The 24740-nt window shown below is 39.8% G+C and overlaps 1 protein-coding gene across 1 annotated transcript in view; it reads right to left on the reverse strand.

Moving 5' to 3' along the window:
- Window positions 1-2134: 2134 nt before the first annotated feature.
- The window catches only part of LOC128737555 (cyclic nucleotide-gated cation channel alpha-3), a 167079-nt gene continuing 144473 nt past the window's right edge, over window positions 2135-24740 (reverse strand). The window contains exons 9-11 of the mRNA XM_053832224.1: window positions 20860-21027; window positions 19808-19949; window positions 2135-2639 (exon numbers count right to left, since the gene is read on the reverse strand). Coding sequence (XP_053688199.1) covers window positions 2135-2639; window positions 19808-19949; window positions 20860-21027 — 815 coding nt within the window. The remainder of the gene's footprint in view (window positions 2640-19807; window positions 19950-20859; window positions 21028-24740) is intronic.

Here is a 24740-nt window from a genome sequence, read left to right on the forward strand (position 1 = left end):
CGTGCATTCTGGTGTAAGACTTTAAAACTAAAGAGATAAGCGCCTAATTACAAATAGAAGCTTGCAGTGAAATAGTATAAAAGTTGTTTGTTTATGAGGGAAATCCAGCTTAGGTTTTTCTGTTTTATTTTATTTATACTCTTGTGTATCCCCGCCGTACAAAACGGAAGTTGGATTTATTTATTTAATTTTTTATTTTCTATTTGACTAACTATTTAGAATTTCATTTGTTCAATTTTTCGTAATTTTATTCGTCTTTGCGACTGACTATCACCGTCCACTGGTTTGAAAATAAAATGTCTAGTTTAAAAGCAATCACTAAAAGCTGAGATCATGGAAATATCAATTTAAAATAAAATTTAATTGAAGCCAATTTGAAAATCTATTTCAAAAGCTTGAAAATAACATTTTTACGATCCTGCTCGTTAGCAGGTAAAATGAATTTAATTTAATTACTTCAACTGTGAAAAGGCATAAACTGAAACATTCTGATCTACTTTAAATCAATCAATGAAACAATCAAATTCCGAATTATCCTGAATTCAATACTGGATAGTAAAAGCAGTGAAACAGTGGTGCTAGTGATAGTTTGCAGTGTTGATCAAACCTTTTAATGACGGTCGCACGGTTCCAGCGACGGTAACCTGCCATTGGAGGCTCCGTTTGCCGCTGGCTGCGCTCCGGATGAATTTCGAATTGCATTAAACTATTACCTATCGTGAACCGAACTAGTAACTTTACGCGATTTAGATGGATTTAGTAGGACCAACGGACAACAGCCGCCAGTAGTTAGAGTGAATTGTGAACAACAATAGGATTATCTAAGGTGACGCCTTTTTTCACGCCCTTAGTTCTCGCCTTCCGGCTTCCGGAGCTCGATTACGGTCTTCCGATCGGACGATATTGCACCGAATGGTGATGGTAGAGATTGGAACGAATGAAACTTTCTTGTTTTTTTGGTAGTAATGTTAGTAACTCTAGGTATCAAAAATTTAAAAAGTTTTAATATGTTTGATTTTGGATAAAAGAAAACTCCCACATGAGTGTGTTGTGTGTAATGATGAAAGATATTTTATAATTATTTGTCGTGACGTGTCATAATGTAATAATGCAAAATTTGGAAATGCGCGACTTTTAAGGTGAGTGTTTTAAAATTTATCCTTAACTAATCTAATTGTTTCAATTTTTTACAGTGAAATATTCACAATAATTCCCTCCGCAAGGGTGATTTAATCTGATTAATCGTTGAGTGAACGCCTATCTGTAAGCACGTACATGACGGCAGTACCGAGTTAATAACAAAGTTTTAAAATATATTCTCGACTGGTAACATCAAATAAAATTCGTTCCTAGTTGGCTGCCGGCACTAGCAAACCATTTCTCAACAATTATTTTTGCTTACTAGTGTCACGTGTCAGTGTGTGTGATTTTTCAATCATTTCCTTTACTCGTTAGTTACTTTATGTGGTAAAAAAAACTACATCGTTCGAGAATAATCGAATATAGCAAGTGATCGTATTACGACTTTATCTGTCATTATTTGACTGGCTAATATTTATACAATGTGTTAGCTCGGTTGCGATCTTTTGGCTATTGAAACATTTATGAAATGATTCGACTATCATACAGAGCACAATTTAGTTGCATTAATCTTAATCTCACTTGTTTTCTTGTTCTCCAAAGTTTAGTACCCGAATTAGTGACTCTTTCGATTTTTTTACGAACCATTTGGTGATATTAGTGTGAACTGTTCTCCAACGTTGAATTTCCTGAATTGCTTACAGTTCGAAAACCTACTCACTGTGCGACGGTTCGCCTTCCTGCTGTATGAAGGCTTCTTCGTAGTTCTAGAATAGCTGCCTTTTGTCAAAGATGACCCGTAATGTTGTTGTAAATTACCACCACCAACAACACCGAATCGGACACTTCGGGTGTGAATAGTGGTGGACTCTAGGATTGGCCAACCGAAGGAAAAAAGTCTAGTCGAACACCGCCGTTGCTACGTGTTCAGCGAAACGGTCCTGCAGATTCCGATGACGCAGCAACACAACAGCACACCTTGCGTCTCGCGTCATTTCTAAGTCATACATCGCACATACACCAGGGCAACTTTTTGAGGCAGCTCGCTTCCGTGTTATATGATACTTTCCCGATTTCGCTCCAGATCTTCGGTTTCGTTTTCCTGGCTAATGCTAGACGCGGACGAAGCTCCGCAAATCTGCATTTCAATTTCGGCCAACCGGTGTTCAACCTCCCACTGTTGCTGGGCCAGTTTGGCATTGAGGGAAAAGTTTTCCGATTCCACAGTGTGTAACCGTTCCCGTAGACGCTTAATTTCACCTTCCAGCGCTTCATGTGATCCTAACAGTGGCGTAGCTCCTGAAGATTCTATATGCGTTAACGAGTCACACGGAGGGCCAAGGAAGTCTCTACTGTTCGCCGATATCCCGCTGGCGTCGCAAATGCTTCTCCTGCCGGTCCGACTAGGTTGGGACTGAGGTCGTGAGATTTGATGGGAAGTCGTTCGACTTCTAGGCCGTTCCTCGGAACTATGTACACTGGGGCTCACCGAGCCGGGCGATTGGGGCTGTCTGCTACTGCTGAGCTCTCCACGATGGGATCGCGGACTGGTCATGCGACTGGAACGGGATTGTGAAAGAAAAACGATTAACTAGTGTCATGGGCAGTTCTAGGACAATCCGTGAACAGCGCAGATGAACGAGAAATACAAGCATGCTATTACCTTATGGTTTATGCATTGGTCTGATCTCATGATCCGTTTGCTAGAAAATATGACGTTCTATGTGACGAGATTTCCTCAAGTTTTCTAAACAAGATAAGTATAAAGACCAGCTTGGTTTTCTCCAAAGGTAAAGGTTATAAAATTGTTAAATATGACACTCGACTCAAATTTAAAAACCGACGAAAAATATTCATACAACTCTCTGAAAACGCAAAACAATCTTGTGGTACTATACTTTCTTGGTAACTTTTAAACTAATCTGTTCTCTCTTAACTACAATCGAAAAGTACCATGCACGTTGTGTGATTTCATTTCAACTAGTAATATATAAGGTATCTATATAGTTTCTTTGAAGCAAAAAGCTTATTCATGGAACCAACCAAAAACAACTTATTTATTTAATAATACTTATATGGTTGATCTCAATAATCACTAGTTGAAAACAGATAATTTCAAGGGGTGCAGAACATTCCACGTACTGTCTTGCAATCCTTCAGTTTTGACGGGAGTGAAATCCCTTCGCAGAATTTCTTGAAATACAGGCGTTGAAACTTAAACTGCCGTAAGGTGCTGCGTAAGTCTTATTTTTTTCAAATTTCTTCTTCATGGTCAGCTTCATAATTATCTTCATTTCAGAACTCAAAGCTCGGCGATGTCTCATCCACTATTTCCTTAACCTCATTGCCGGTGTATACGCGTTTAAAAAAACTCGTCCGTTTGTTTTATTAAAACATTTCCCGAAGTTTTGAAAAATATTCCAAAATTGTTATTCATTGTCGTTCCTCAGATTAGGTCGTACAAAAACACGAAAAGATCAGTGTAATCAAACCGCCTTTCTTTAATCCAGATATTTAGTATTTCATAGAATTCGTTGGCAATATTAGTGTCTGCTTCATGTAATGTGCAATTCTAACTGATCTATACCTGCATTTCTACGATCCAAAGGTTCAATAATTTCTGTAACTAATGCCATTATGTTGTCATTCAAATATCTCACCTTCACTTCTCCCTTTAAGTCCTCGATCAAAGCTTTTTGAACCGAAGTCCTGTATTCGAGAAAATTTTTAAGTATTGCAAGCAAACTGTTCCATCTAATCTTGCAGTCAGAGATCAAACTCAGCTATTTAAGCCTGTATCCACACGAACGTATTTCTGAAGAACATCATCATTTCTCGAGGGATATTGCTTGAAAATCTAGACACTTTCGATAACATTCATAACGGTTGAGAAATATTCAGGGTTCATCGCACTATCTCTATTAAATCCAAGGTCAGGCATAATTGGAGCAGTCAGCAGGTGTAGCGGAACCTGAACCTAAAAATTAAAAAAAATTGCTTAAGTATTGTTCTTAGGAAATTAGAGAGCTGAATATAAATAGACCTTTGGTGCAGAACACTTATGCAAGATGAACTCCATCTAGTCGCCAGATAAACTGGATAATCTGCAGAAGCAAGCCTTCCCACTTTTTTCATAATTAGTGCTCCATTTGTCGTAAGGCCCATAATAGTTTCGGGTAATACCATAGCAAATTCCGGCCACTTCTGTACCAATAACTCTACGCAATATTCAGCATTCAACGACTCTTTAACTCGTGCGAGCCCTAAATTGCAGATGTCTATTGAATCATGGACGTTTCCATTATGGTTAAGAACCGAAATCAATTCGTTAAATGTTAGACCCAACTTTCGGTTGTGTGCTTGTTTCTCACGAAGCTGCTTCCGATATTTTACAGTCACATAACTGCAGTAAACTTACACCTTTGGCTTGACTCCTTTGTGCGACTTTGGGATCTTGTTAAATCCTCGTGCAAGAATATATTGGCGAATCTCTTCAAATCAATATTGTATATTGAATGAAATATTAGTACGTGTAAATAAAAGCGATTGTTTTTCTTTTCGCTATAAGATTTATGCGGGAAAAATTAAGCAAACTTTTATTCACACCGCCTTCATGAGGGAATATTCTCGAGAAACTCTTACGATGGAGCTTTTTCAACACTCGAAGAAGATACTGAAGGTTGATCGTTGTTAACATCGAGTAGGACAATGCGCTATCCAAATTGATATTGTAAATACTCTTTACACGTTTTGCCGTTTCACGATTCTAGATTCATCACAGAAAGTAATACCACACAGAAGTTTCTGGAACTCTTTCTCTAACACTATTCTCAAACTCCATTATTGAGCCCAGTTAAGAAATTAATTGACAGCAACTGCAATGAAGCGAATCATAGTGTACACAATCAGAGCGAAAACAGTTTTGTGGTGCTCCTACTTCCATAGATTAGTGCTTGCGGACGATGTGAAGTAGTAGAGGTGTTGAACAACGTACCGTTTGTTTGTGTTAGCAGCGCAAATAATGTAAACTGCAAGGGTGACGTCAATCTCGCCCTATTCTTCTACGGACATAAAAAAGCATAAACATTGTGCCGTACAAAGATGACACTAACGCACCTACACTTTTTAGCATATTACGAACGTTACGAACACAAACATGCCGTGTTTGCCGTACCTTAGTAATAGTGTACATTGGCTTGCGGATAGAACTACTTACACTTACACGTCCTGACTGCTCGATGGTCCGAAATGCAAAGGGGCGCGAGTTAACTTCGCGCAAGCTCAAGTGACCAAACCGTTTGCAATCGAGCGGAGAGGGAGACAGAATTTATGATTACACACTAATATGACATTCGCTCGCAGCAGGGGTGGATATAGACCGACGGGATAATAACGATAAGCAAACTCACCATCAACGAGGGGCCTTGCATAATATGGTTACCAATACTCCCACAAGTTTGACGCTAAAGCCCTGTAAAAGTGAAGTTTGGATGACTATCACCAAGTACCGTGGACCCCCGTTCGTTTGACGTTTGACCGTTTTTAATCTGAACACTTTTTAATTTGCACCCCGCTGGTTTGCACGACGTGCAAATTAAAAATAGTTCAAATGTCATTCTCAACATGACATCATTTGCTTATGCCGACAATGCACATGAACACGATTTGTTTGTACTGATCTAGCGTGTTTATTCTGTATCACATTGCGTTTTCCCAACGATTATGATAGAAATCCGATCGATAAATGAAATATTTGCTGCTTGCAACTGCCAACTGAATCAAACCACCAAAACAATAACAAAGAGCAGGGTTGCAGTTGTTCAAATTAAAATCTAACCTCGTTAGTTTGCAGGAGGAATCGTTCAAATGAACGGGAGTCAACTGTAGTTGCAATCGAGCTGTTAAAATTCGTTCCAATCTGATGTAAACTAGCAAAGGTGTGGAGAACCATACCCGATCAGGAGGCCATAACAAGATTATATCTGTTATATAACACATTTTGATATTTTCAACATATTCAACATAAACTAATTAGGAAGCAAATTCAAGTTTGTAACAGATTCAGATACCAGTAGCACATTGAGTTATGAATGAGCTATATAGATTCCACCACTAAGAATGACACATTTCGCTTTAATAACAAAATATGTTGCTTGCAAATTACTTTTATAACAAAATATGTTACTTGCAAAACTTATTTTAATTACCATCATCATTTTAAAAGTATATTAAATACGTCACTTCACAGTTACACGGGTAGAAATTTGATCTCCAAAACGAGCAAAATGACTCACGATTCCCGGCTCATGGTTTATGAAAATACACCATGAATAAAAATCATGACATCACGAGCTTCTTGCAGTACCGTGAAAGCACCTAATTCCGATCACCTAAGGCATGATTCATCTTTGAGTCCCTACTGAAAAATATAGCTTTGATATTTATTAACACTGTATATGTCTTTAGCAAGTATTTTCAATTATGTTTCATGGAAAAATACTAAAATACCTAAATTATTTACCGAAAGTTAAAAAAATGCATCATAGTATGATGCATCAGTGCACCTAATTCCGATCATCAATTATAAGGGGTGATTCTAATTCCGATCACAGGTGTATCTAATTCCGATCACGTCATAATGAGCTGTTAAAGCAAAAAACTTTTGTCAACTCGTACCAAATGGATCTGAAATGTATTGCTTTTATGTAGTTTGACGACAATCCCCCTACCAGTCATCTTCTGCTTGCGTTAATGATCATTATTATCATTAGCTTAATATTCATAAAATTTGTGTACTCAAAAGATCGAGAAGCGGATTATAAAACTTTCCTCTTCTTTTATCTTTGTTCAACTGTTACAATTACAATAAAATTGGGTCACTTCGACGTTTTCATAAAGCTTTGATCATAAATAATAGTAAAAATCAAATCAGAAAGGTTGTGTTCCAGACATGACCGCGTAGTTGGTGTAGAACTACATGAGGCTGGTTTTCGCGAAGAAACCTCGAATATTAAAGAAAACTTTTTACACCATATTGGTATATGTGTAGCGTAAAATAGCGTAAAGTGAGAAAAAACAAACAATACAATAATAATATTATCTTGCTGTACCGTATTTATGGCAGGTGAGCTATTTTGTGATATCAAAAACGAATATTTTTACCAGTGCCATAATCGGAGTATTTCAGTATAGAAATTTGCCTCACGCATAAGTTCTAGGAGAAAACTTAAGTCTTCAAAATAATATGTTATTGTTATTATATTGAAAAAACACGTATTAATAAGATAGTTCATAACTGCGCTGTCGCTTGTTTGCAGCGTTAGAAAAGCAAAACGTCTAAGCCTTTCAGTTGACCAGCAGCCACTGGTTTAATAACCCGATCAAATGAATATATCAAATTTATAACAGGATGAGTTCTAGATAGTAAGTATTTTATAACAAAGTCTCCTTTGCATTTTGTTATAAACTTGGTCTCGTTAGCAGTTGAAATAACTAAAATTGTGACAAAATTTGCTCAAGGCATATCACAAATATATCAAATTATGATATAATTTTATCTAGTTTATATCCATATGAGTAACAAAAATTAGTATTCTGTCTTGCTGTAAAACCAAATTGTGACAAAGGTAGAAACATTTATTACAAAGTTTGATTGAAATATCAACTTGAGCAACAATTCTGTAAGATTTTTGCTAGAATCATCTGATCAGGAAGCTAGACGTCACATGTTCGAATCGCGACTGAAAGAGTCAAAGGATTTGTAGCACAATTGTCCCGTATTCTTACAGGCTACGAAGTCTGTCGTATAAAAACAGGTCAAAATTCCAAATCAGAATGTAGCACCTAGGCTAAACTGTGCTTTGTAGTAAACAAAAAACACGCAAGTTTATTTTGCTTCTTTGTCTTGAATCAGCAGCAGCCACAAGCTTGATGCTTGTGAAGATGCAGAGGGTTCCCTGGTCTTTACTAGCAACAAGTATTGGACTAACATTCCTTCCCATCCCGCCAGGACCCGCATTCGGACGTGGCCGGCGTCTGTATTGATCAGCACGCAGGGACCTGATAAGGTTGCACAAAAAGGAACAGTGCGCTGTCCTAAGCCTGCTTTTTCCAGCCATCATTTTGCAATTTTCATCGGTCCTGGTCAATAACGGAGTAGCAGCACACGGGCGGATCCTATGCTTGTGCCTGCTTATGCTAATCAGCACCAGCCACAAGCTTGGTATGTGTAATGGTCGCCCGTGCCTGGGAAGCAAGACCATCGTACGGAAAATGTACGGAGAATTTTTAGCTTGAAAGCTTTCGTTAATTTTCACTATTTAGCGATCGGCAAACAATCTTTTCAAGAAAGCCATACAACTGCTGCATCGTTTATGATCAAAATCCGTTTGAAATTGGAAGAGCTATTAGCGTTCAAAACTTTTCATTCTTTCGTGACGGTGGCTTAACTCCAAATTTTGGTTGACGCCTATGACGTAGATGACGTAAGACGTGGTCCTACGTCAAAAATTTCGATAATCCTACCATGTTATCATGTTGCAATCAATCCTAAAATCCAAATAGTAACTTCGTTAGCTTGCATTTTGCCAGTATATAACTTTGATATAGTGATCGGAATTAGAAGCAGAAAAAAATGATGTTCATAATTCCGATCAATTACTTTAATGGAATAAATTCCACAAATTCAGCATTTTTTCAGCCAAATTTGATACAGAACGATTATATATGCTTGTATCTATTAGTTATCATAGAATACCGAAGAAGGTAATATGTTTTCACGCTGCTATGATCTTAGCAAATTTGATCGTGCGCTTAGCACTTTGGCTAAGAAAATACATTTTGAGGGCGTTTTTTGCTTCTGCCTGTCGAATTAAATTTATTTTGAAGTGCATGGTGCCCCAAAGGCAGTCATTTTTCAACAACTGATACATAAACACATAGCACAATAACTAAGCGTGCTCATTTACTACAGGTTTTGGCTCAATTTTCTAAAAATTTACCATTTAGGTTGAGTGATCGGAATTAGGAGCTGATCGCAATTATGTGCGGTCACGGTACAACACAATGCAAAATCATGAACTATTATTATTCATGATTTTGTGCTGTCTGATATGGCAGTTCAGTCATGATTTGACATGAATTCACATTTCATGATTTTATGATTTCATTCATGGCATCGGAGTCAAATTTCTTTCCGTGTACTAATTCTTGCTAATATATCTTTATTAGCTGTGTTATTTTTTAAATATCTTGAAATGTTGACAATTAAACTTTAACAAAATGTGTTACAATTAAGATAAAATCATTACATGGTTTGTTATGAATCAGGTATTAATTAGAGGCAGTTTAGTTATAATTTTTGATATTTTAACCACCTATGGATGCTAATTTATATCAACGGTTGTTATAATACAGGGATACCTCGATATAAGACAATTTATGATTTCAAAAAGTTGTCTTATATCGAAATTGTCTTATATCGAAACATGATTTTTTCAAACATTTTTGCATTAGCAGTCGCCAATTTTGTTCTGTGTTATGTGGTTACATTTTTTGAACTATTTTGTATTGTTTGAGCTATTGTCAATTGCATTGTACCATCCAAAGTGCGATATCGCTCATAAAAGTGCTATTTGGCATTAAATCGTTTCGGTATCTTCGGCGCACTTATTGCTTAGAAGATAACGAAAAAGTGCGCCGAAGATACCGAAACGATTTAATGCAAAATAGCACTTTTATGACCGATATCGCACTTTGGATGGTTCAATTTTCCTTGCAATTGACAATATTAGTTTTTTACAACTTTTAGCATTATTTAGAAAAAAATGAACATTTTTATGGCGCCGGTTTTGGATTGGAAAATTGGCTCAGGTGTCGTTACCAACTATGTCAAAGCAATTTGTCTTATATCGAGGTAAAAATTGTTTTATATCGAGGTTGTTTTATAACGAGGTTGTCTTATATCGAGGTATCCCTGTATGATCAAATATATCAAATTAATAACAACTGTTGAAAATTTGATAACAAAATAACAAGATCTGTTATAATTTTGTTAGGTCCTCCTGATCGGGTGTTAGTAGTCAATCTCGTACTACATTCTACGGGCATAAAAAAGCAGAAACATCGCGCCGTACAACGATGATACCAACACTCCTTTACTGTTTTAGTATATTACGAACACAAATGTGCCGCGATTGCCATACCTTAGTAATAGCACTGACGAACTGACATGACACATAGAAGAAAATTCTTCAAAAACCATCGTCCTACACATTTTGCTTGCACACTAGCGCCCTCTGTTATGCATGTTGCGGAGTAGCTTGCATTTGCAAGGTTCTATACTGTAGGTTTTTTACATTTGCAGGGATTTAATTGTAGGTTTTTTTACATTTGTATGATTTTATACTGGAAACTCGAAGCAGCACTCGAGCGCCGCGGTGTGGACATATTGCGAAACATGCTTTTTTGAAAAATAAGTTGTTTTTGAATGGACGATGGAATTAACGCGAGTGTCTCGTCTGTTTGTCTGTGGTAATAGAGTACGTCGGTTCCAATCGAACATGAAACAATAGAACTTGCTAATTTGCGGTTTGTTAGTGGTTAGTGGTGGGATTTGCGGTTGTTAGTGGTTTATTTTCCCCCAATTTGAAAAACCCTACAACAGCCTCATGGAAAAAACAACAGCAGCATCAACAAATCGCGTGTACGTATACACGGCATAGTGTGTGTACGGGATCTGTCGGCAATTGTCATTGTTTAACGTTTGTTTTTGGTCCTTTTTGGTGTTATTACTAATGTTATGTAATTTAAAAATTCGTATTGCAAAGACTAATTCTTTCTGTTATTGAAATCCTCATAAAAAGTCTGTTTACGGCGAGAATTTCCAGTATCTTGAATCCGTAAAGGTTTTATGATTGTAAAACCTTCTGTTTTCAATTCAACTCGAACAGAATTATAAACTGTAGTACCTACTTCATTTTTGAAGAAATTCACACGTTAACAATCGATAAGCAATAAAAAAATAAATCAAAATGAAACACGCAATAATTTGCTGGTATGGTTATAATCACGCAACCAAGCATTTTGTTTGTATCTGTCGACCAACATTTGAAAAGGGCGGATAAGCCAACTGTCAAACAGACCGAGCAAGGGTTATTTTTTGCTGGAGCAGCATAGGAAAATGAACTCTCACTCGTTCTGTTTGACAGTTGGCTTATCCGCCCTTTCCAAATGTTAGTCGACATCTTGTTTGCAATGTTGCTGGTTTTAGAAGGGCAGCCAAATCGGCGGAATTTTAATCGGTTTAAGTTTACATTTATTCGCGTTGACGAACGTAAGCTGCTGCCACCTCCAAAAGTTTATTGTAGGGGTGAAGCAGCATAGGAATTTGTTAAAGAGCGCAAGAGATCGCAACATTTTGGCAGATTTTCACCCGCACTCACATATGGGATTTTCTATGCGTGTGCAAGAGGTCGATTAATGCCGTCAACGCGAATAGGGCTTTGATTGACACTCACTCAGCAGGCGACGGTGCTGATCAATGTGGTATATACAGGTGTGGCGATGTTGGTAAAGTGGTGTTAGTGCCATAAAGAAATTTCATCACAGTGTAGGTGAAATCGTAAATCGACCAATCACGATCTAGTGTGACGTCAAACTCCAAAAACAAACCCCATTGTTCGGCGCAGTTTGTTTTTGTAGTTTGACGTCATTTCCTGATTTTTCGCTACTAATACCATCAAATGGCTTCTTCTTCCTCACCTTTTCAAACCACATTGGTAACGATCGTCTTCACAATGAGAAACTGGGGGGACATTGCGATTCTCGTTCGGAGTGATTTTGGTTCGAGACACCCATTTGTTTAACGTGGTCGAAACGAACCAAAAGCACTCGAAACGAGATGCGCAATGTCACCCCTGAATTCAATCTCGTCATCTCTTCCGACGGACGGTCTCGTGCATTGGAGCCTAGCACAGGACGTGCTACCAGCCACGACCGCGAGCCACAATCAGTGCACTTCTTTTGAGTACAATTCAGTGTTTGTCATAGTCGTCGTCAGCTGCATAGAGCTGGGGCGACTGCTGTTGTTAAATGCAGTCGTGTCCATTCAACTGGATTCTGGGTCACTGGCCGCCAATTTCTCAGGCATCTCAGAATTTGCAAATCACTCGACATGGTCAAGCCATCTTACACGTTGAGCCCCTCGTGATGTGCCGTTCCTTGTGATGTGTGTGGGTTAGGTGAAAAGAACCGTTTTAGTCGCACTGTCGACCGACATCCTTATGAATTGTTCGGTCCACCGTAGCCTACCAACTTGCTAGATGTAGGACAGGAATCTTTCCTAGCAGTGCCTGTAATTCGTGATTCTTACGCCTTCGCTTGTACTCCGCCAAAGCGGCGCAACGTCACAGCTTCAAGTAGGGTTGCCAAGTCTGAAAATTACAAAAACCGGCCGGTCGGTCCTGCCTTCAAAAACTGCGGGGGGCAGCATATTTGCATATTTTTAGAGAGGATTTGTTGCCTGGAACGTGTAATGTTCGTTAATGACACTATTGGGGTAGTCGCCGGAAGTCGGTTGACAGTTTCCCGTGTAAATGGGATAAACAGTCAGCTGAGGAGATAGCTAACGGTAGGATATCACAGTCGAAACCACAACGAATGGATTATTGAAGATAGATAGTTTCAGAGTGACAACTACTTGCTTCTGGTGCTAGTGAACAATTTAATGTATATTACCGCCTGAAGTAAAGTATTGTCACTGCAAAACTGGCTATCTTCAATAACCCACTGCTCAGGATTGCTAATAAATTTATCAGAAAATTTAACAAATCAGGGAAAAAGTACAAATTCGGCTTCATATGTCAGAAAACCGGCCTTTTGCCGGATTGACCGGCCACCGGCTTTGCAAGTGAAAAACCTGTCGGGCCGGCCAAAAACCGGCCACTTGGCAACCCTAGCTTCAAGTCTATAAAGAACTACCGGTCTAATAAGTGTTTTGTACATTGTCAGATACGTACGGTAGCGTATATTTCTTGATCATAACGTTTTGTGAAGGGCTTACTAGTGTCCGTGGTGACCAGGGAAGCCAAACAGACGAACTCCTCCACCACTGCTAGTTAGTCGCCGTCTGTTTTCTTTGAGCCTTTCGCTTCCATGTATCTGGTCTTCGACGCGTGATCGGTTTGATGGGAAATACCAACAACCTCTAACAATCTGTGTCCATGTTCGCTGGTCCGGCAGAACAAAGGGATGAAATCAGAGATCTCTACAGCCGACGGTTACTCGCAATGGCTTTTACCTGTCGCCAGGACAGGTTCTTGTCTACAGCCCGGATCTGGTAGGCTGCTTCACCATGAGGCTCTGGGTCTGCCTCTTTTACGTCATGCAGAGCTGCAGAGACACCCTTGGCCTTCCTGATTCATGTAGCTGTATCAGTCTTGGTACCACCTTCGAGTATTGTCTGGCCTAGATATTAAATGGCATCCACCTGCTCAACTTGTTGTCGCGCTACTGTGAAGTTGGTGGGATTGTCAGTGTTCACTACCATAGACTTAGTTTTTGCTACACTCACTGTGAGACCTGCTGCTTGAGAGCTCTCGGAGAGGTCATCTAACTTGCTCTGCATATCCTTTCGGCGTTGTGCGAGTAAAACAATATCGTCGGCTAGGTCGAGGTCATTTAGCTGCCCCATCGTTAGAGGATTTCAAGGCAATCCTCGATTTGGTATACTGTCAATTGCTCCAACTAATATCTCATCCATAACGATGAGAAACAGAAGCGGTGATAAAATGCAGCCCTATCTCTCGTTAGCAGTAACCCTTATGGGGTCGTACAATACGCCGTTGTACAAAACCTTGCAAGAGAACGCCTCTTACTAAACTTGAGATGGACTAGCTTACCTGGAACTCCTCTACGCCTTAATACGTCGCAGATGTTAATATCAACAACCGGAGCGGAAAAAATGGCTTGGATAAATATTTTGCCCATTGCTATTAGCAAAACTTGGCCAAATCTCGATGAACCAGGAATCAGTTAAGGATAGAGATCGTAAAGAATTAGAATAACAATTCACTAACTATTTGACTTCAAAACAGCATGCGATACAGTCGATCGAGACCAGCTATGGTGGGGTTTCCGGAAAACTGACGCGACTGATCGGAGCTACATTGGATTGAGTGGTGTGTTTAATACGCATATAGAGGATATTCTCGAGTCTCTTCGAGACGTGGCGAAGATTGAGACAAGATGACGGCTTATTCTGAGCGTTGTTCAACATCGTTGAACATTGAAAATGCTGACTGGGTAAACCATTCCCCCAACCAACCCCCTTAAGGTTGGGGGAATGGTTTACCCAGTCAGCATTTTCAATGTACAATAAGGTTGCAAATAATAGTTAGGTACCTACTGATATGCATCCAACGAAATCGTATTCGACGCGCAAATGCCACTTATCCGTATCGTTTTGGAGGCGTTATACGCACTGAGGAATAATTTTGAGCGATACACTTATATAGCTTATATTTCAACCACTGCCGAACTGACATGACATATAGAAGAAAATCCTTTAAAAACCATCGTCCTACACATTTTGCTTACACACTAGCATCCTCTGTTATGCATGTCGCGGAGTAGCTTGCATTTGCAGGGTTTTATGCTGTAGGGTTTTTACATTTGTATGGTTTTATACTGAAAACTCGAAGCGACACCCGCGCGCCGCGGTGTGGCCATGTTGCGAAACATGCTTTTTTTAAAAGTGAGTGGTTTTTGATTGGACGATGGAATTATCACTAGTGTCTCGTCTGTTTGTCTGTGTTTCAACTTATATTTCAATACAATAAGATCCGACTAGACGCAATAAGCTTTATACAGCTATACAACTTTGAGCTGAAAATCGTATGTTTGTCAGCTACTAGCATTAAAAACGATAGAATATCAACTTTAGATATTTACGATAATTTTTGTACATTGATACACGAGTTGGTGCAGGCTGGGTACATCAGGCCCCTTATTATCATTTCTATATTGCCCCGATGAAGCCTCTTAACGATATGAAAAGTCACTCTTATGGTTAGATGCACCTCTGTTAGCCTCGCCTGGCATGGCTGTAATTGGAGACAGTACTCGCTTTGAGTAGCGAGGTAGAGCTTGAAGGAAGGGTAAACCCAATACACACAAGCACGCATAAAAAATTATAAGCTCATCGTTCAGCACAATAGCGATTATAGCAAAAAGAAATGCAGTGCAGAATACAGCAAACACCCGGGCGATACCGTAATAAATCAACAGTAGTGGTGGTAGTGATGAATTCACACAAGAGAAAAACATCTTGCCCACCACGTTCCTGGTCGTTCTACCGGATATGAAGTAAACACTATCTTTGTGGAGTAATTGTCCAGTGTCTTGTAAAGTGCTTTGCTCAACGGGTACACCCAGTTCTAGCTACCATTCGCAGGTCGTCCTCGAACATTATTCACGTTTCATGCCCGTAGAAAATAACCGGTCAAATGAGTGTATACTCGGTGCGGTGCATAGTACTTTGTAGCGCTATGCTGAACAGCTGGTATGAGAGACCATTTCCATTACCTTGACGAAGTATGACGATTACCTTGTGTGATCAGTGTGTTACACATAAAATCCAAGCACAGTGCCGAGTACTACTTATCGTAGATCTAATTAGTTTGATTAAATTCCCAGGGAGGCCGGTCTCGACCACCATTTTTTATAACTGTTTTCGGTCGACGGTATCATATGTAGCTTTGAAGTGAACGAACAGGTCGTGCGTGGGAACTCACTGTATTCACGACTATTTCGGAGAATCTGTCGCAGTGTAAACATTTGATACGCTTCGCTCCGATTGCATCCTTCCAAACCGTTTCATTGTTCTTTAGCTATTTGATAACCTTCTTAACATCGCCTATCGTTGGGACTGGCACCTTTTGCACGTTTGCTTTGCTAAAAATAAACCCTTGAGATCGCTAATCGCTAAATCGCTAAAGTTGCAAGGAAATTGGTAACGCATGTTTTTATGCATTGGTCAGAAATATTGTCACACCACACACATCAGCATGTTGTTCACCTCTTTCGTGGCGTTGGTGATCTCCGTTTGGACACGAAATTATTCACCCAAATATGTTCTATTGTTTGCTGCTGGATAACGCTGGGAGGGTTGGCGGTATTTAGTACAACAATTATCCTTAGCCGGCCCATGTCCTCCAGTGATCTTTTGGCATAATGGGCCAGAGCGGACCAAAAAACAACATCCTTCAGACGGCAACTTCTGGCAAATCCATCATGTGCATAGTAATTCTCGGAGCTTGGCACGAGGACGTTAAAAAATGAAACGTTTATACTTGGTTGGTTAAAAATGGTTAAAAAATTAGAATCTAATTATTAGATTTACATTTTTAATACTTCGGAACCATGAACCCTTGATTCACCAAGCGGCCCAGTAGTTTGAAAACAGGTGAATTTTTAGCAATCCTTAATATTTCCTAGACTGCAGTGAATCGCATAACTGTCCCATTTTCTATGGAGTTTCCTTTATAAATGAGACTGTTATGGGATTCACGGCAGTAGATTTTTGATGAAACAACTAACAGATTACATGGTTCTGTGGAGAAGAACAACAGGGCTTTTAGATGAAGTAAAACAATTTATGGCGACCACGTTGGATTTGGTCGCCATATGCGATTGTATCAGAAAATCGCCGTTTTCGCCATGAGCGCACGAACCGATTTTTATTCTAAATTCTAAGTTACGTTTCTTCCAATTCAAATGGCGCTGGTGCGCTCATGACGAAAAGGTAAATTTCTGATAAAATCCCATATGGCGACCAAGTCCAAGATGACCGCCGAAAAAGATTTACTTCATTTGAAAGACCTGTTCTTCTTTTCTACAGAACCATATCAATTGTTAGTTACATCATTGCCAATTTTGGAAATATCACATACTATAGATCTCATAGTTCAAGAATCAAGATTCAACTTCCATCATGTATAATAAAAAGGAAAGGAACTAGTTTATCAATAAAACGGGTTCGTTAAGAACAATATTTCAAAGTACTGTTGAACGGCAGAGGAAATGTAGTCATTAAAAAGAACAAGACAGATACTGCGCTGCTGTGCAGGTTTAAAGGATGTCCCACTTCAAATTGCATCACAGAGGAAGCGCTGTAGAAAATTACCCATTGGATATTTTCTCTTAAAAATTTGAGTAGAAGTGGTTTAGAGTGTATTGTTTACATTGTATTTTTATCGGGGTCTGTTTTTCGCAAATTGCACAAAATGGCGTCACCCGAAAAGCAACGTCGCGAATTTATTTTGCGCAAGCACCTAGAAAATTCTCAAATCTCTCATCATGGATGATAAGACTTGCGTCAAGGCGGACTTCCGGCAGCTTCTGTCGGTAATTTTCTACAGCGTTTTTCCGTAATGCAATTTGATGTAGACGCCCTCTAGCTACATGAATTCACAAACCTGATACGAGGTGAGAACAGCAGACAATAAAATCTATATTGGTGAATACTAATGCGGTTATCGAGAAGGAAGCTTTAGAACGGATCAAATGTTGGTCATGTGACAGTTCCTCGATCAATTTATCGATTGCAACTTGTAGGTGTACTGTCTGTGTATAGATATTTATAAGGCAGCATATGATTCGGTCACGCGAAATGAGTTAAGACACAAAATGCTTTAACATGGGTTTTCAGCACAACTTATTAGACTGATACGTGCAACTTTATGGTCCCACGTCAAGGTATTTGACTCTTTCATATAACTATAAGTGAATTATCTGACAAAGGCGTGGTTTTACGGATTCCGTAAGCAACTAAAATCCACAAAAAGCTCACGACCTGCTAAACGACACTCATTCTCCTGGTAGAGCTCTACGGCCTTAAGGCACGGACGTTAAATCAAAGTGAGTAACAAATAGTTACTGAGACAAGTAGTTGTTTATGAACAATTATTTGGAGCCCTGCTAGAAGTTATCGATTACTTGGCAGACATCCACACTTGTTGGATGTCACTCCAACTTACTTACTTGCTTATTTATGCATATCCGCCGGTCCAGCAGAACAAAAAGAAGATATCAGAGATCTCCACTGCCGACGATTACCTACTCAGAGATTACCTACACAGAGATTCGCACAGAGTCTCTAGGATTCCTCACATTGGAGACGATTCGCACAGAATACCTTGCTTTTAGAATCAGCATCGTTATATGAGAATGCAAGAGTTGAATTCCCGAGTTACCTATAACTTGGTAAGGGAATCGCCTCCACTATGAAATAGAAATCCTCTGGATTTTAAAAACAGTAATCCTGGTGTGTTAGTAAGGGTAAGCTGCGGCGCCATACGCCTCTGGGTTCGTTTCTTCTTCGTTGTCCTTGCGGATTCCAGTCAAGTATTTCACTGCATATGGCGTTCACTCCTCTCCACAAGGTGTGTCCAATCCACAGTATCTCAGGTCAGCGCAACGGATGCCAGGAATTATTATTCAATTGAATCGTTTTTGGCACAGATTACCGGTTTTTCTACTTGTAATCGTACCATATCCGTGGATCATATCTTTGTAATTCCTTTGAATTGCGATACGCATAATTCTTACATTTCTGTTACATGTATTTTCAAGTACAATGCTTCAATACGTTGTATTTAACATCAGAATATTTTAAAATATTCCTAATTGTGGTTTTAATGATGGCGTTTTAATCATCGGGTTACTAGTAAACTAGTTTATTTGCTGTCTAGGCCAACGTTTCAAGAATTTATTTCCTCTTCATCAGGGCAAAAACATTTTCAACTAATTTTTAAAATCATTTAAACCAGAATTAGTAACGTTGGTCAAAAAAGTTTACTGTACAATATTTCTAATTGCTACGAAGTAGATATTTCCACTACCCGCTAACCCCAATAACTTCAAATTTGCTTTCCAACCACTCTGACAGTCTATGTTTTGTGTACGGATTTCAATACAATCAGTGCTGACATGTCTCTTCACACAGCATATCTTCTTATCTGCCGTTCACGATCATGTCGATGGCGAAATATAATGTTACATCTAGTAATATTTTTAGCATCTGTTTTTCTGTGTTTTCTGTTAGTCAACTTACGATGATACAAGTAAATGATTTTGGTCCTAGTTGATTGTGGTCGGACAAGAGAATTAATTTTTGATTTTCAATAATCGAATTCAACAAACGGATGAAAGATGAAAAAGTTTTATACGTAGAACAAATTAACAAATCCCTAAAAAGGTTTGTTCATTTGTACCAAGTTTTCAAAAGTATATTCGAAAACTTGTCAAAAAGATAAAAATCGCCATGAATCACTGAACTCCACGCTACCATCACTTTTCAGACTAAATCAGTCGAGCAACACCATACTTTCCATATTTTTCTAGCAGAGTTGCTAACAATATCCTATTCTTAAAATAACCACCCCACGGCTTACTCAACCCAATGGTCCAGACGAACGTTGGCATGACAAATTTGCTGTCACAAGTGTCTAGCTTAGAAGTGCACCGCTCCTGTCATGAAAGAGAAACTTGAAAGAAAAATAGTAATTAACATGCAGCGCTGTTCAACAGATAGTTCTAGAGACAAAATGCACTACTACAACTACAGTCCATATATTATTTTAAATAAATGGAAATGTCGGGATGAGGAATCACACACAGGAGGACCTGACGCTTTGGGCGGCGATATACGAAGAGACTAGCCCCTTACCTGCCCGCCGGTGGTGGATATGTCGGTACCATCGAGCCGGCAGACGTAACCGCCGTTGTCGGTGATATCCACATATCCTCGATGGTGGTGCGACCCCGCGTTTCCACTAGTCCAGGCGTCGATTGGCAGCGTCCCATAGCAACTTTCGGTCGGATAATCAATCGCAAAAATAGCACATAATTAACACTCAATAACAAATCTAATCGAACATACGATACGAGACAGACACGCACACGCTATATATGTACAGAAATGGTGAAAGCTGACCCATCGAGGCGGCTGGCGGAACGGCCGGCCGTGTCGCCGGGGAATGGTTCCCGGGAAAGGCCGTCCATCAGCGTTCAGGGCTGAGTCTATAAACAGCCATTCGGTGCATAGTTGCACCATGACTGATGCCATGATAGAAATCTCCATGCTCGTGGTATGGAGTTGAGACTATTTTTTACAGTAAATTTAGTTTCGAATCTTTTCTTATAGAGTGATTAGTAAATTAATGGTCAGAAAACGATAGTTCGTCTGAGGTGTCATGCAGTATTCATTCAAAATGAGAATTTCGAAGCATCGATTGATAATTGTCGTACTTAATTGTTTGTCAGTTTGGAAAAATGTGCATCCAAAAAATATCCAATCTTAAAATGATTTTGAATAAATGAGTAAGAATTATGAAAAGAGTTTTAGCTTATGTTCATTATTAAACGGATTTAATTTAATGTTTTTCCCAAAACGTGAAATGACAGAAAGACAGAATATCGCTCCAGATTTGAGTATATTTACAATAAAAATGACTAGTGATTCGTTGTTGTATGTATTTTTTTCTGGCATGAAAAAAGATAATAGATAGAAAGTTCAACAAAAATTGGCTTGTTGAGGCAGTATCATCGTTTCAAGCCAGCATACCGATTATCTACCACTAATCTATCGGTTAATAATGCTACAAAAGTTCTCTAGTCAATACAGAACTGTGCACACACACACTCATCTACACACCCACACGCTAGAGCCGAGTAGGACTGGAAAATAGGGAAAGGGGGGCTAGCTCATCCCGACATTACCTTTCTCGAGCGGGGCCTTCTTGTACTTTTCGAGCCGTTTGACGGCGATCGCCTCCAGTCGCACCCGGGCCGCCGGGTATTCCTTCAGCACGTCCCACATGTCCTTCTTGCTGAGCACGAACAGATCGCTGTAGCCGACCGATCGCACGCTGGCCGTCCTGCGGTTACCTGTTGTCGCAGCACGCCGCACGGGTTCGGGTGAGGAATGAGAGAGAAGTAGAATGGACGCAATTAATTACAGTTCGACATTGTCACTGTTGCGGGGGTACGGAAAATCAAGTTAGTACGAAAATAAAAGCTTTCACACGTAGACATCCATATTAGATCGAAACGAGGTAGTAAATTGATATCAAACTGTATTGAAAGAGGTATGAAATACCAATTTTAAGATAAAATAATGTATCATTTTAAAAATGGTTTCTGTTAAGAAGTGCTTAATAGAGAGAAAATACAGAAATGCGTGCATGAAACACAGTTTAAGGAAAACTGACTTATTTCCGATAAGATTTAAATGGACACAATGCAGGTAATTAAATCAACATTGAATAGCATCTGCGATGCCACAGCTGCTTAACGAATGTAAGTATACGAGTAGCAGGTAACCAAAAAGAATAAAATAAAACTTTTCAGCGCAAACTAGACTATGTTTCTGTACTAATTAAGCTTTTTACTGACGTATTCTAAATTATTGGAAATGATTTTCTTCGTCCATAAATCTACAATTCAATAAAATTGCTTTAAGTTGATTAGGAATATCGTCTGATCACACACTCAATTCAGATTAATTGAATGCTTAAGTCAGTTTAATGAACAGAGCAGTGATTTATGTTGAAACTATTAACTTGATAACATTTACTGAATAGGGTAACGACACCAGAAACCGCCACTTTTTCAGGCAGCAAACAGAAACCCAAGATTCATTGCCATATAGTTCCATATCGATGAGAATTGTTTGGCCTACATTAAACAGAAATATTTTTGCTACGTTTTCAGCATAAAATTTAAGCCCAAATATTTGAAAAAGTCATTGTAAATGAAAAATTTGTGGTGTATGATGATGTACCAGTTTTCGCCACCCCCAGAAGCATCGTCTGTATCTCATTCTAATCTGATAATTTAATTATATTTATATTTTTCTCCGAAAAATAGAAGTAATTTTCAGTTGATTACTGAAAACCAGTGGTTGGAGAATTCGCGAAAAAGTGATCATTTGAATCGATGAACATCCCTCATGAACATACACTATTCGCCTGCCTCGCCGATAATGCACGCATCAGCTTTAAATTTTATCACGAACAGAACCTCAATATGAACATCAGAATTCTTTCAAAAATTGAATATTGAACATTGAGTGTGTTCGATTTTTCGGATATAGAATGCCCGGGGACGTCGGAAAGTATTCAAAGTAATATTACCACGAAAAGGGAATAGTTTAAAGTAGTGTTAGTGGCTTTACAAGCAGCAGAAAGCGTCAATTGGCACTTTTGCGTTGCTCACGATATTCGTATATTCAGCGATGCTACGAAGCGTGAGTGTATGATGCTCATTGTTATAGGTGAATTGAACCACTCGCGTAGCTGTTTTATCATGATAAAAACCGTTTGCCGATGCTCGGCGTATCTATTCATTTTGCGAGTTTTCCAACCTCTGCTGAAAACAGAATGAATTTCCGTTGAGAAACAACCGCTTCACCGGTTCCCTTAGAAAATTCGCCTAAGGCGAATATTGAATCATGTTTAAATCATTTCAATATGACGACACCAACTAAAAATAATGCTAATTTGAGTTATATAACCATTAAGGGTTTGGAGTTATATTATATTGGTTCAGTACATAATAATGTTTAAACTATTGAATATGGTATGCTAATTATGGCATTTCAATGGCAAAACACTTGTGAACCCCTAGAGTGGCGAAAACTGGTGCCCTGGCAAAAACTGGTTCCGTTACCCTATCTCAGTATATTTTGATATTCATAAAACGCTTTTAACGCTTTTTTAAGGCTGGTAAATGGCTGGGTAATGCGTAACATCGGTACCTCGCGTACCTGCAGTTATAAAATAGACCCCGCAGTGGTCATTAGCCTCTTATCCAGGAACTCCTCGTGATACCAGTCGGAATACGAGCAACCTTGGTGGAGATCGGGTAACCAACCCCGGTGGAAGCTAAGGTCGTATACCGACAGGGAAGGAGTCACTCATGCATCTGCTGAGTGTGTTGGCAAAAGGAACAGCCGTTCCAGCCGTGAGCGTCTGACTCCAGGTTAGGGGTGGCTCGCGACGGCGATTCCACTGCACGGTGAATCGCCGTCTCCGTACCAGGTATGCGGCTGTGTCCCAGGTTAGGGGCGGCCTGTCCGCGAGACTAGGCATCGCAGCCCCAGTAAGGCAGTATGCTTAAACAACTTTTGCTAGGAGAAATTCAGGAAAGGAACTACAATCGGATAATCGGCATGGACCCAGGCAAAAGAAAAAGGACAACGATTATTGGAAACTTGGTACTTGGAATGTCAGGACTCTACTTGAACCGGCATGCGCGGGTATCCTGGCAAGAGAGCTGCAGAAGATGAAGGTCAAGGATGCAACCATCCAGGAAGTGCGGTGACTGAAGACGGGAGAACGCGAATTCCGCGCAGTAGATCCTATTGCGTGCACGACATTCAAGTACTACATCTACTACAGTGGCGGCGATAGAGCAGAACATGAAGTCGGATTCGTATTACATGGAAAACAAATGAAGCGTGTCATTAGGTGGAGGCCCATCAATGACTGTCTATGCGTGTTGAGAATTAAGGGCAAATTCTTTAACTACAGTCTGATAAATGCGTACGCACCTACGAACGACAAGCCCGAAGACCTAAAAGAGGCGTTCTATGATTTTCTCGACAGAACATATGGAGAGTGCCCAAGACATGACATAAAGTCATCGGGGATACAAATGCACAGGTCGGACGTGAAGAGTTCTTTCGCCCCGTTATTGGTAGAGAAAGCCTCCATCCTACCACAAACGACAATGGCCTGAGGCTAATCAACTTCGCTGCAGCCAGAGGAATGGTTAACTGTAGTACCCATTTTGCACGATGGAACATTCGGAAGCATACCTGGAAACACCCTAATGGAGAGGCCTGCTCTCAGATCGACCACGTTCTGTTTCATGACCGGCACTTTTCTGATGTCGCAGACGTGCGATCCTTCCGGGGACCAAACGTTGACTCGGACCACTATCTCGTAGTCAGCAAGATCTGCGCCCGGTTGTCCAATGTATTCAAATCGAAGCCAACGAGGAAGACACGACTGAACATTCGGAGGTTATCAGCGGAGGGAGTTGCTGCAGAGTACTCTCGGAAGATGGTGAACCTCTCGGAGAGAACCTGAACGAACAGTGGAGACACATCCACGACGCGATCAGTACTACAGCGCGGGAAGTGTTGGGTACTACTGCTGCAAGCACTTCCAGTGAGCGGTTTGACGCAGAGTGCCAGCGAGTGACTGATGAGAAGAATCGAGCCAGAAGTCACATTTTGGCTGCAACTGTGACACGCCAGAGCAGAGAGAGATACCGAGATGCTAGAGCTGCCGAAAAGAGACTTCACCGTCGTAAGAAACGTCAGCACTGGGATCGCGTTCTTGCGGAGGCGGAGAATTGCTTCGAGAGGCACGATACAAGAAGCTTCTTTAATACGATCAGCGGAATCAGCAACCGGACCTTCCTGTTATGTGCAACGACAAGGAGGGGAACCTGATTACCGAAAGATCGGAGGTGGCTAGGCGTTGGAAACAATATTTCGATGCATTGTTGAATGGTGAAAAAGATGGAACTGTCAACAGAAACAGGATAACGATTGAGGATTATGGAAATGTTTAGTCGTTCATGTCCCTTTA

Source organism: Sabethes cyaneus, chromosome 2, assembly GCF_943734655.1.
Source record: "Sabethes cyaneus chromosome 2, idSabCyanKW18_F2, whole genome shotgun sequence".
Taxonomy (NCBI): Eukaryota; Metazoa; Arthropoda; class Insecta; order Diptera; family Culicidae; genus Sabethes; species Sabethes cyaneus.